Raw genomic sequence first — 12,728 nt, forward strand, 5'->3', positions numbered from 1 at the left:
TCAGGACAGTACCTAGGCCCTAAGTTCAAGCCCCATGACCCACAAACATTAATTAATGAATTAATTAATAATATAGGCTGGGTGCTGGTGGCTCATGCTGTCATCCTAGCTACTCAGGAGGCTTAGATCTGAGGATCATGGTTCAAAGCCAGCCTGAGCAGGAAAGACAGTGAGATCCCTATCTCCAATTAACCAGCAAAAAGCTGGAAGTGGAGGTGTGACTCAAGTGGTTTCAGCACCAACTTGGAGCAAAAAAGCCAAATGAAACTAAGGGGCCCTGACTTGAAGTCCCAGGGAAGGCACACGCGCGCACGCGTGCACACACACACACACACACAGAATAATAATATAAAATAAAGATACATTGTACTTATAAACTGACATGTTGAATAGAAACCCCCTTGTCAGACTAGATATCATTTAAAAAATAATAATATAAAATAAAGATGTACTCATAAATTGACATGTTGAATGGGAAACTGACTCAAGGTAATTTTTAAAAATCAATGAATTAATTGTTTATGTCATTACTAGTAAGACTTCATCTGTTCCCACAAGGGCCTCTCACCCTCCATCCCCCGACAGAGTGGTGGGACAGTGTTGTTTTTGGTGGGGGAGCAAGAGCAGGTGTGGACCCATGAGGACAGGTGAGAGGTCAAGGATGTAGCCTTCTCTGCAGAAATACCACTTGGATCAAGGATTAGGCAGTCAGCTAGAGGACCTGCTGGAAGACCCAGTGTCAGAGCAGTTGGCTGTGCAGTTGATGTGCTACAGTGCAGGACTCAGCGGGTCAGTCAGGATGAACAGGCTCTCAGTCTCTCCTCAGCCTCTTTAGAATCCTACACCAATGGATGCTTTTGTTTCCCATCAGCCACAGGTATGCTTCAGACTGGTATTTTCTGGCCTTTTGAAATAGACCAAAAACAAAATCCCGTTCAATGAAAGATGTGTCCTGGAAAAGCAATGCGAGCACAGTAATAATATCAGGGCAAGATCGCCTGGCCTGGAAATCTGGTCTTAGTCTGACAATTCTGGGCACTGGTCCTAGGAGCTTTTTTTTTTTTGCCTTTGACATAACAATAACATCATTGAAGACTGAGAACATCTAAAAAGATCAAATCATCTAAATACCTCACACAGTAAGTTTTCTGTTAGGCTGGAAATGCAAAATCAGAGCCAGTATAAATTCCTTTCTTTATAAAAGACCTAAAATATTATGCAAAGGCTTCAAGAAAACACTGTTCTATGAAATAAGGTAAATTGAATCAATCTGTATCCTATTATCGAGTGATCATGGAACTCTGGTTCACTTCAAGAAATTTATATCACTGTTGTACAAAAAACCAAAATAAAGAAAGCACATTGCGGTTTACACCTATAATCCCAACTCCTCAGGAGGCTGAGATCTAAGGATTGTGGTTCAAAGCCAATCCTGGCAGAAAAGTCTGTGAGACTCTTATTTCCAATTAATCGGGTTCTTGCTGGTTAACTGCTGGTTAATTTGCCTTGAGCAGAAAGCTAAAGAACCATATGTGGGCCCTGAGTTCAAGCTCCAAAACTCGCATAAAAACAGACTAAACAATCCTGCTCGCCACACAACTGCATATTTTAATCCACATTCCCCATATTCTTATCTGTTTCAGTAGATAAGTGGTTTTAAGAGGGTAATTTCATTTTGAATTTCTCATAGTACCCTACTAGAAATATAAATATAAAGCATCACTATATTACAATAGTACAGTCATTCTGGGTAACTGACAGGATTTGTAAGAAAGGCTATCTGCTAACTTTGTGTGTGTGTGTGGAGGGGCTTGAACCCTGGAATTGGGTCCTGTTCCTGAGCTTTTCAGCTCAAGGCAAGTGCTCTAACCCTTGAGACACAGTGCCACTTCTGGTTTTCTGATGGTTAATTGGAGATATGAGTCTCTTGGACTTTCCTGCCCAGGCTGGCTTTGAACCGTGGTCCTCAGATCTCAGCCTCTTTAGAAGCTAGGATTGCAGGTATGAACCACCAGCGTCCAGCAATGCTGATACTGGGGCTTGAACTTGGAACCTCGACACTCTTGCTTAGCTTTTCCACTCAAGGCTGGAACTCTACCACTTGAGCCACAGCTCCACTTGAGCTTTTTGGTAGTTTATTGGAGATTAGAATGTCACAGAATTTTTCTGCCTAGACTGTTTCACACTGCCATCCTCAGATCTCAAACTCTTGACAGCTATGATTTCAGGAATAGGCACCAGCACCCAGCTCTGTTTGGCACATTTGAAGGCAAGCTTTTACTTATGAAACAATGGCTTTCATTTAAGAATCATTTGGCCGCCAAAGGGTTAAACAATAATGGAGAGTTACACTTTCCCTGCATGGACTGTGAGAATTTCTAAGAATTACACATCACACAAAAGAAACATATTCCATGTGTCTAAAAGACTGGAAGGAAGCCAGGTGCTGGTGGCTCACACCTGTAATCCTAGCTACTCAGGAGGCTGAGATCTGAGAATCACATTTCAAAGCCAGCCTGGGCAGGAAAGTCCTTGAGACTCTTACCTCCATTAACCTACCAAAAAAAAAAAGCCTGAAGTAGAGCTGTGACTTAAGTGATAGAGAGCCTTGAGCAAAAGAAGCTCAGGGACAGTACCCAGGCCCTGAGTCCAAGCCCCAGGAACAGCACTGGAAAAGTGACCAGAATCTATGATCAATCAATGATTTAGCAATCTCTATAAAACTAAAACTTTAAACTTTCTCTCATTTTCACTTTCAAGTTGTTTTGAGATAAAAATATCAAAAATATAACGAGAGTGCAAATAGTTCCCTAGTGAACTTGAACACCAGAACTTAGAATCAAAGAAATAAAGAACTAAGTTATGTTTAGATCCTTTAAAACAATGCAGAATACTCCACAAAACAACATCTTGTTTTTGGTGAACTAGATCCTTCCTTTATCAGATGTTTGGTGACGAACTTGTTTTCCTCAGCAAGACTCCTGGGTAGGGTTTCTTCTTGTTTTTCTATTTGCTTTACTAAGAGGTGTCTGTGACTCTTTATTTCAGAGAAAGAAGAAAAGCCAGAGGAGAGGATCGGCATCTTTAAAAGCTCGAGGGAAAGGCACTGAAGCCGTTTGAAAAGTGTTCAGAACAGAAAGCAACAGTGTGCTGCTTACCTTGGGTGCCACTGTGAGGAAAGAAAAATCAACATAGGTGACTCTGGAAACGTCCCAAAGAGCCTCACCCTAGCAACAGCCTGAAGATCTGCAGATTCCTAAATCCTGCACCCCAATGGTGGGCTCCTGCACCCCTCTGGAGGTCGTGCTGTCTCTGTGCGGGCCATGCGGGCGGGCGGCCAAGGCGCTGACGCTGGCTGCGCTGCTGCTCCTCAGCAGGGGCCCCGCCGCACACACCCTCTGCTCGCCCACCATCTTCTTCAGAGACTGCTGGATCCGCCGATTCCCGGGGCTCCTCGTCGACCTGGAAGAGTCTCAGAAGCTGGGAGCCCAGTTCTTGAAGTATTACTCTGAGAGCACCGGTCAGAAGTGTGGCCGCAGCTGCTGTCTCAGGAAGGATGGTAAGTGGTAAAAAGTCAGGGCAGGGCCTCCCAAGACTCAAGGCCGAGGTAAGGAGCCCAGGCCCAAGACCAGGGCAGAGAGAGGACGAAAGGGGGAGAAGAGATGCGCCGTGATGGGACCTAGCGGAGGGAGGGAAGGAGAGTCAGAGAGACACAGGGAGAAGAGAGAGGATGAAGGGGGAAAGGGAGGGGAGGAGAGGATACAAGAGAAGAGCAGAGATTGAGGGACACTGAGAGGCAGAGATTGCCTCTGCAGCATGGCCACAGCAAGCTCTGTTGACAAATAGATGTTTCAGAATGCTACACGATCTGGACTGCTGGAAACAGCCTTCCTGCCTGCCTGCTTGCTTGCTTCCTCCCTCCTTCCTTCCCTCCTTTCCTTTTTACTCTTTGTGACCAGTACTAGGGCTTAAACTCAGGGCCTAGTACACTCACTTGGCTTTTTCTACCACTTGAACCACACCTCCACTTCTAGCTTTTTGCTGATTAATTGGAGAGAAGAGTCTTGCGCTTATCTGTCCTGACTGGCTTCAAACTGGGATTTTTTGTTTTGTTCTGTTTGTTTGTGCTCATCCTAGGGCTTGAACTCAGGGGCTAGGCGTTGTTCCTGGGCTTTTGTACTCAAGGCTTATCACTCGAACCAAGCCCCAGTTCAGTTTCTTGCTGGTTAATTGGAGTTCAGACTCTCATGGATTTCTCTGCCTGGGCTGGCTTCAAACCATGTTCCTCCCATCTCTTGAGTAGCTAGGGTAACCGCTGTGAGCTACTAATGCTTGGCTCCCAATCCTTTTTTCTTTCTGTGTGCATGTTTTTGTTTGTTTTTTGGTCGGTCATGGGGTCTGAACTCTGGGTCTGAGCCCTGTCCCTCAGCTCTTCAGCTTAAGGCTTGCACCCTGTCACTTTAGCTACAGTGCCACTTTGGTTTTCTGGTGGTTTCTGGAGATGAGTTTCATGGCTTTTTCTGCCCGGCTGGCTTTGAACCATGATCCACAGATCTCAGCCTCCTGAGTAGCTAGGATAGGCGTGAGCCACTGGTGCTTGGCTGGCTCTGTGTGTGTGTGTGTGTGTGTGTGTGTTTGTCCATCATGGGGCCTGAACTCTGGGCCTGGGTGCTGTCCCTGAGCTCTTTAGCTTAAGGCACTCTACCACTTGAGCCACCTTCCCAGCCCTGGTGTGAGTTTTTAAGTGCTAAAAGAACATATTTCCTTCAGGGTTGAAAATATTTTTTTATAACCAGATTTCAAAAATGTTTATAATAATTAGCTCTTTAAAGTACCATTTAAAGGTTAGTAGTATCTTTTTTTTTTTACTTTGTGCTAGTCCTAGGGTTTGAACTCAGGGCCTGGACACAGCTGGTGCTATATCACTTGAGTTACAGCCCCACTTATGTATTTTTCCTGGTTAATTGGAAATAAGAAGCTCACAGACTTTCCTTCCTGGGCTGGCTTTGAACCATAATCCTCAGATCTCCTGATAGCCAGGATTACAGGTGGGGCTCCAGTATGCAGCTAGATCAAACAATTTAAATATATCTAACACTAAAATGAGATTAACTGAGAGCTTTTCTACACCAACAGAGGTATAGAATGTATATGGAGAACTTAAAATTATTATTATTTTTTGGTCAGTCATGGGGCCTGAACTCTAGGCCTGTGTGCTAGCCCTCAGCTCTTCAGCTCAAGGCTAGTGCTCTACCATTTGAGCCACAGCACCACTTCCAGCTTTTTCTGCTTATGTGGTGCTGAGGAATTGAACCCAGGGCCTCATGCATGCAAGGCAAGCATTCTACCACTGAGCCACCTTCCTAGCCCCTTAAAATTATTTTTGAAATTTGTTTTCTAATTTATTATTTTTGGCCAGGCTTGGTCAACACTACAAATAAATAAGGTATGCTTACTGTACAAAACCCAGAAATTTTCACAGTCAGTTCAAGTTTTCATGAACATAACACTACAAAATAATGACTCACGGTATCCTTTGTGGAAAGAGAAAGACAAGTGTTTTCTTTTAAAATATTATCAAAGCTAGGTACTGGTGACTCACACCTATAATCCTAGCTACTCAGGAGTCTAAGATCTGAAAATTGAGGTTCAGAGCCAGTCCAGGTAGAAAAGTCTCTTATCTCAAATTAACCAGCACAAAGCAGGAAGTGGAATTGTGGCTCAAGTGGCAGGTGAAATGCCAGCTTTGGACAGAAAAAGCCAAGCAAGAGCGAGAGGCCCCAAGTTCAAGCTCCTAACAGTCCTCATAACTGCACACAAAAAAAGCAATATGAGAACGAGGGACATGGCTTAAGTGACAGAGCACCTGCCTAGCAAACACAAGGCCCTGACTTCAAACCCCAGTACTGCCAAAGAAAAAGAAAAAAATGATAGTGCAAAGGGTTTGGTCATAGGTCTAAATGGAGTTGTACAATGTAGTGTTAATCCAATGTTCCTGAAAGAGAAGTAATTACAGCTGTCATCACACTAATAGTGGGGCTGAGTGTGGTGGCATATGCCTATAATCCCAGTATTTGGGAGGCTAAGCAAAGAGGAGATTGACGCCAGCCTGTGTTAGATAGCCAGATCCTCAGACAAAAACTGGTAGAAATCAAGACCACCTGATATACTTTGCCTATTCTTGTTTTTTTTTTCAGTGTCCTGTAATTTGGCAGTCTTCTTCTATGACCCAATTCATGACAACGTCAATTGTCTCCACATCCACTGCCCAACACTAGAGAGCTGCATATTAAAACCTGGAACCAGCGCTATCTTGTACAACATAACAGATGGTAATAGATCAGTATTTCAAGACTCTGTGTGTGTGTGTGTGTGTGTGCTGGTTCTGAAGCTTGAACTCATGGCCTGGGTGATGACCCTATTAGCTCTTTTTGCTCAAGGCTAGCATTTTATTTACCACTTTGAGCCAGTTTTCAGGTGGCTTTCTGGAGATAAGAGTCTTGATAGACTTTCCTGGCTGAGCTGGCTATGAATTGTGATCCTCAGATCTCAGCCTCCTAAGTAGCTAGGATTACAGGTGTGAGCCACCAGCGCCTGGCTTATATTCAAGATGTTTTAAGGTGTTGATAATACTCTAGTAGAGGAGGATAGCCTGCAAAGTGGCTGGCAACTGTCACACAGCTATCAATCCCTAAGTCATTCAGTGCCCTCTGTGTGAAAAAGTGGCAAGGAAATTCCTTTTGGCTTGGCAAATTCAACTATGAGAAGTTCACTCCAGATGATAAACCTTACAAGAACTTAAGTGCTTTATTTCAGGAGCCCTCAACAAAACCTAAAGTAGGTACTTGAACTGAATGAATATGTCACTAGAACAATAAAAAGAATTATAAAGCCAGGTGCTGGTGCCTTACACCTGTAATCCTAGCTACTCAAGAGGCTGAGATCTAAGAACTGCCATTCAGAGCCAGCCTGGGCAGGAAAGCCTGTGAGATTCTTATCACCAGTTAACCACTCAAAAACTGGAATTGGAACTGTGGCTCAGGTGGCAGAGCACTAGCCTTGAGCAAAAAAGCTCAGGGACAATACCTAGGCCCTGAGTTCATGGCCCATAACCAACAGTAACAACAACAAAAAGAATTATAAAGCCAGGTGTAGTGGTGCATGCCTATAATTCCAGCGAGATTCACCAGGGCGTCTGTGGTTTGGAGGATTTTGAGTTGTAGCCAGTCTGAGGTACAGAGAAAGATCCTGCTCCCAAAAAGGGTAAGGGGCAAAGCCAAAAGTAAATGTCAACTGTCTATGGGCATTGCATATAAGTACAAAGATGAAAGGCAGGGACCACTGTGAACATGTATCAGCATCTCATTTCATTGGTCTCAAAGCAACAGGCCTTGGTCATTTATATGATTCCACTGGTGATCTTAGCTACTCTAGAGGCTGAGATCTGAGGATCAAGGCAAAAAGCCAATTAGATATAGACCTATATAAGTATAGATTATCAATATATAGATCATTATAGATCTCTCTATCTATACATATATATATGTATATATATAGCAAAGAGATAGAAGTAGAGATATGGCCCAAGTGGTAGAGCACCAACCTTTAGCACAAAAGCTAAAAAAGAACATGAGGTCCTGAGTTCAAGCTCCAGGACTGGCGCGCGTGCGCACACGCGCGTGCACACACAAACACACACACACACACACACACAAATACTGTAAGAAGGAGTACTGGTGGGGGCTAGTTTCTTGGGGGGAGATGAAGAGGCTAGGAAACTGGCCATAGGTTTTCTGGAATTCCAGTGGCAAAAGACATTTTTGCCCACTGCATGCTAGAACCACATGGTCAATGCTAGAAAAACAGGGAACATCAAACAAAATACAAGGCAAAACAAGACACAAAACTTTTGCTAACAACAGACAGAATCTCTTACAGATAACCAAGACCTAAATAAGCAAGAACAGAATATGTTTAGGCATCTTTGCCAGCAATTAGATGGAGGAACCCTGTTTCCAGTGCCTGTGAAGAGAGGTAACAACTTTGTTAGAAGGCACATTAGCATATGAGTTAATCATAGAATATTTCCTGGATGGGTGGAAGAGTAAGCTTGGTGGAAGAGTAGGGGCTGGGCAAGGTTAAACCCTTAACCCACCATGTGGCCAAGATGGTGAATTTCTGGACAAGCCACGATGCTAAGAAAATTTGGCAGAGCTTTATGAAGTAGGCAAGCAAACAAACACAAAGCAGACAGACAAGCAGAAGGAAGGGAAAGGCAGGGGCACACTCTTTTTTAACAGTGTGGGTGCTCTTGAGGAGAGACAGACGGCTTTAGCTAGGAGAATTCAAGCCCAGGACAAGCCTTCAGGGGGGAACTAGAGGGAGGAGAGGGGGTCCCCAGGACTCAGCCTGCATCTTACTTCTAAAGGGCACGAGCCAAAGGGCTGTTGGCTGGTATGGACGTGATCCAAAGGCAAATCATCTCCAGTTTGGAGGGAGGGAGGGAGGGAGGAGGGGGAGGAAGAGACAGAGAGATAGGGGAGAGGGAAGGAGGGAGGGGGAGAGACTGCTACAAGCCAGATTTCTAAGTGGATGTTTCTTTTGATTTGAAATTGGTTTCAAGTCCAGAATGGCTAGCCTTCAAGAGGGAACCTAGAGGGTTTCCCTGGGATGTAGAGGGATTGCCTGGGACTTAGAGGGGGTCTGTGAGGACAGAGTGGTCCACAAGGATGTAGAGGGGTTAGGCCTGCCCAGGAGAACAGCCCCACTTCCTCTTAGTGAAAGATAGCAGGTAGCCATACCAGAAATCACCTGCCTGAAAGCAGTATTCACCTGACTGTCAATCACCTGACTGTGAATGAGCAAAGGACCAGAAATCACCTGCGTGAAAGCAGTATTCACCTGTCAATCACCTGACTGTGGGTGAGCAAAGGACCCTAGGCTCTGAGGTCACTTCCTGAACCAGAGGGTTCCCAGGCTCTGTGATCACTTCCACATCCGCTGTGGTCACACCTCCCACCTTTCCCTATAGAATTCCACTCACCCACGTTTCCTCTCTTCTTCCCTTCTTCTTCCCTCTCTCCTCTTTGCATGCCGCCATCTTGTGTGGGATGGCAGTTTGCTCTCTCCCCAATAAACTCTTTTCTGCCTGAACCACGTGGTGTTATCCTTTTGGTGAACTTTACCCAGGGGAAGTTCTGTCTTCCTGCAGGAACATGAGAAAATCTGCCTGCTACCTTGAGAAGTTGGACTGGAAAATAAAGCTGACCTAGAGAGAACAGGGCTGGGCATCCATGTGAAAGGTGTGGATTCTTTTGGGATGACTTTGTCAGCACTTAGGGAATCAAGCCAAGTGTGATGGCTCCTGCCTTTAATCCCAGCACTCAGGAGGCCAAGGGAAGAGGATTGTGAGTTTAAGGCCAACCTGGACTATACAGAGAGACCTATCTCAACAAATGTGGAAACAAGACAGTTAAAGTGATGAACTGGATTGCCTTAATCTAGGAAAATGTTCAGGGCTACAAGGTAGAAAACTGCTCAAGGAACTATCAAATAGATAAGTAGATCTTTTATATATAAAGTTATATATATCCTTACATATAATTGAAAGATATATAAATAGGTATATTTGTATATAAATATATCCATAGATATGTATACACATCTGACACTTTGTGCTCACTGGCAGGCACCTTACCACCTCAGCCATAACTCTAACCCCTTTTTTGGCCTTTTTGCTCAAGTCTGACACTCTACTACTTGAACTACACTTCTACTTCTAGCAGTTTGGTGGTTCATTGGAAGTAAGAGTCTCACAGACGTTTTTGCCTGGGCTGGCTTTGAACCTAGATCCTCAGATCTCAAGGACTACAGATATAAGCCACTAGTGCCAGGGAGAAGAACCAGATTTTAACAGAATGGTGAGGAGTAGAGTAAGATGACAGAGATAGTCAGAAAAGAAATGGAGAGAGAGAATGGGGTTGCTAGCAGGAACAATGGGAGGGCTCTTGTTTTAATCTTGCCATTGTTTAAAGATGTCTTAAGTCAGAGGAAAAGGAGTTAGTATACAAAGAGAAAAGAGTAAAGCAGAGCAGAGCACCTCAGGGATTGTTATTTTTGAATCACTCCCCTACTCAGGTCCTTATTTTATTATATTTTTATTTTTGCCAGTCTTAACTCAGGGCCTAGGCACTGTCCCTGAGCTCTTTTGCTCTACCACTTGAGCCACAGCTCCACTTTCAGCTTTTTAGTGGTTAACTGGAGGTAAGAGTCTCACAGACTTTTCTGCCTGGGCTGGCTTTGAACCTCAACCCTCAGATCTCAGCCCCCTGAGTAGCTAAGATTCCAGGCACAAAGCCACCAGCACCCCGGCTTATTTTGTTCTATTTGAAAATGTTCTAGAGCACCTCACTATGTTTCCATTTCTCACACAAACACCCACTGCTGTTCAGTAGCACTTGAACATGAAAGGCCTGCTTGTGGTATAGACAAACATGCTCCCAGCAGAGAGACTTCCAGCATTTTGATACATGGAATACACCCAGTGCTCTGTGTATGCCCTTCAGAAGTTCACAGTGGCACATTTTCAACCTTGTTCAAATGTTGAAAACTCAACATTTCTCCAAACTGTGCCTTAAAGCTATTTTGGTATTAAAAATTGAAATGAGCCAAGCACTGGTTGACTCACACTTGTAATCCTAGCTATTCAGGAGGCTGAGATAGGAGGATCACCGTTCTACCAAGAAGCTGGAAGTGGAGCTGTGGCTCAAGTGGTAGAGCACCAGCCTTGAGTCAGAGAAACTCAGGGACAGTGTCCAGGCCCTGAGTTCAAGACCCATGACTGGCACCCAACATATGCACACAAAAACCTTCAAAAATCAGGGCTGGGATGTAGCTCAGTGGCAAAGCGCTTGCCTAGCAAGCGCAACATCCTGGGTTCGATCCCCAGTACCAAAAAAGAAAAGACAAAAAAAATACAGTTAAAAAAAAAACCTTCAAAAATCAAATCAGTGGTATTTTATTTATCTTTCAGGTAAAGATCCAGACTTGATGGTTTTCGAGCAGTCACCTTCCACCTATCTAAACACTCGTTCTTCATCTGATGGAAGGGACAGATTAAGGTTCTTAAAAACTATGAATTTACATCACCAACCAACTACTAGGCCGAGCTATTTTCTGCCATTAATAGAAAATCCATCAGCAACCACACAGGAAGGTTTGGTTGCAAACACAGAGGATACTGGTAGTCCCCAGGAACTCACCACAGATTCTGGGGCCAAATACAGTTCTCTGAAGGAGTTCATTACCCCCAAGGTAAATATGCTGTCACCACCAAGTTCTGACTCTGTCAGCAACCCAGATAACAAGACCATCTCGCCTTTCTTTGTGCCCAGAGACACAAGGCTTTCCCATATGCCGGTTCCTTCACGATCTAACATCAGCAAACAATCATTGAACAGAACAAAGGGATCTGATGGCAGGAACCACACATCTGAGAATGAGAACCAGACCTGGGGGGACCCACAGGTGACTCCGAAGCCGTGGCTGGCTCCCCTGGCCTGGTGTGCCTTGCTCTTCTTTCTTTGCTTCTGTGTAGTTGCCCTGGTCTTGGGACGCTGCGGTAAGCAGCAGGGTCAATATCAACCAGGACAGAGGAAGTCAGGATTTGGGCCGAGGAAAAAGTACCATCCCTTGGAGAAATCTTAAAACACTGAAGCAAGGTTAAACAGATACTTTCAAAGGTATCATTTCTGCTTTATATCTAAGAAATGTGGAATTTGGAAGTGGAGGTGTGGCTCAAGTGGAAGAACATCAACCTTGAGTAGAAAAAGCCAGTAAGAGACAAGGCCCTGGGTTCGAGGCCCAGTACTGGCACCAAACTTAAAATAAAAAAAAAGATGAGGAATTTGTATTCAAAATCTGACCCAGAATGCCACCCTTCCACTCTAAAAGGTAAATGGTTGGTAAACATAACCATCTTGTTGATATTCCTATTTCTCCCTTTGCCAACTTTCCAAAGTCTAGTAGTCCCAGAAGCTATTGACTACTGTTAAGGACAGTTCTTGCTGGACTCATGCCTGTAATCCTGGCTACTCCCAAGGCTGAGATCTGAGGATCATGTTTTGAAGCCAGCCCAGACAGGAAAGCCCATGAGACTCGTATCTCCTATTAATCACCTAAAACCCAGAGTGGAGCTACAGCTCAAGTGGTAGAGTGCCACCCCCAAGAGCCAAGCAGAGCATGGGGTTACTAGTTCAAGCCCCAGCACCAGCATTTTAAAAAAAAGATAGTTCTAAGTGCTTTTGGTACATTAGCCAATTAGATACTTACACTCTGCAAGTTAGGTATACTGTTATTAACTATTACTATGAATAAAATTATATGATTATTAGCAGTTAGTATTGTGTTTGACAGATGGGGAAATTGAGGGAGACCTCAACTCAATTCACACAGAAAGTAAATAGCAAGGCCAAGATTAATTACATAAGCAATCCAGTTCAGAAGACTGTGCCAGAAAAAAATGCTATAATGGCATCAGATTTATCTGAGTTCAATTCCAATTATTACCGCATATGATAACATTGAGCAAAAGAGCATTGTCACAGTTACTAATCCAGAAACAAATGCCTGCTAATTTTTGTGCTCAGTTGATTAAATCCTTCTCAATCCCAATCCATCTTGAGAAGTTTTTTTTTCTTCTTTTTCTTTTGGTCAGGGGCTTGAACTCT

General features: G+C 44.1%; 1 protein-coding gene and 1 long non-coding RNA gene across 3 annotated transcripts; one reads left to right on the plus strand and one right to left on the minus strand.

The window, feature by feature from the left end:
• Positions 1 to 490: 490 nt before the first annotated feature.
• Positions 491 to 9,123, minus strand: LOC105998620. 2 transcript variants are annotated; one of them, XR_001175704.1, is made up of 3 exons: positions 9,044 to 9,123; positions 3,159 to 3,542; positions 491 to 904 (listed from the first exon to the last, which is right to left on the minus strand). It is a non-coding gene; the product is annotated as an uncharacterized LOC105998620 (long non-coding RNA). The 2 variants fall into 2 exon arrangements; XR_001175705.1 differs by having other exon boundaries at positions 491 to 952.
• On the plus strand, positions 3,265 to 12,112 carry Mansc4 (MANSC domain containing 4). The gene is made up of 3 exons (XM_013033405.1): positions 3,265 to 3,559; positions 6,198 to 6,332; positions 11,033 to 12,112. The coding sequence occupies exons 1-3, from the start codon at positions 3,274 to 3,276 to the stop codon at positions 11,704 to 11,706; spliced, it is 1,095 nt and encodes a 364-aa protein (XP_012888859.1). The 5' UTR covers positions 3,265 to 3,273; the 3' UTR covers positions 11,707 to 12,112.
• Positions 12,113 to 12,728: the final 616 nt, after the last annotated feature.

The sequence above is a fragment of the Dipodomys ordii genome, unplaced genomic scaffold (assembly GCF_000151885.1).
Source record: "Dipodomys ordii isolate 6190 unplaced genomic scaffold, Dord_2.0 Scaffold167, whole genome shotgun sequence".
NCBI classification, from domain to species: Eukaryota; Metazoa; Chordata; class Mammalia; order Rodentia; family Heteromyidae; genus Dipodomys; species Dipodomys ordii.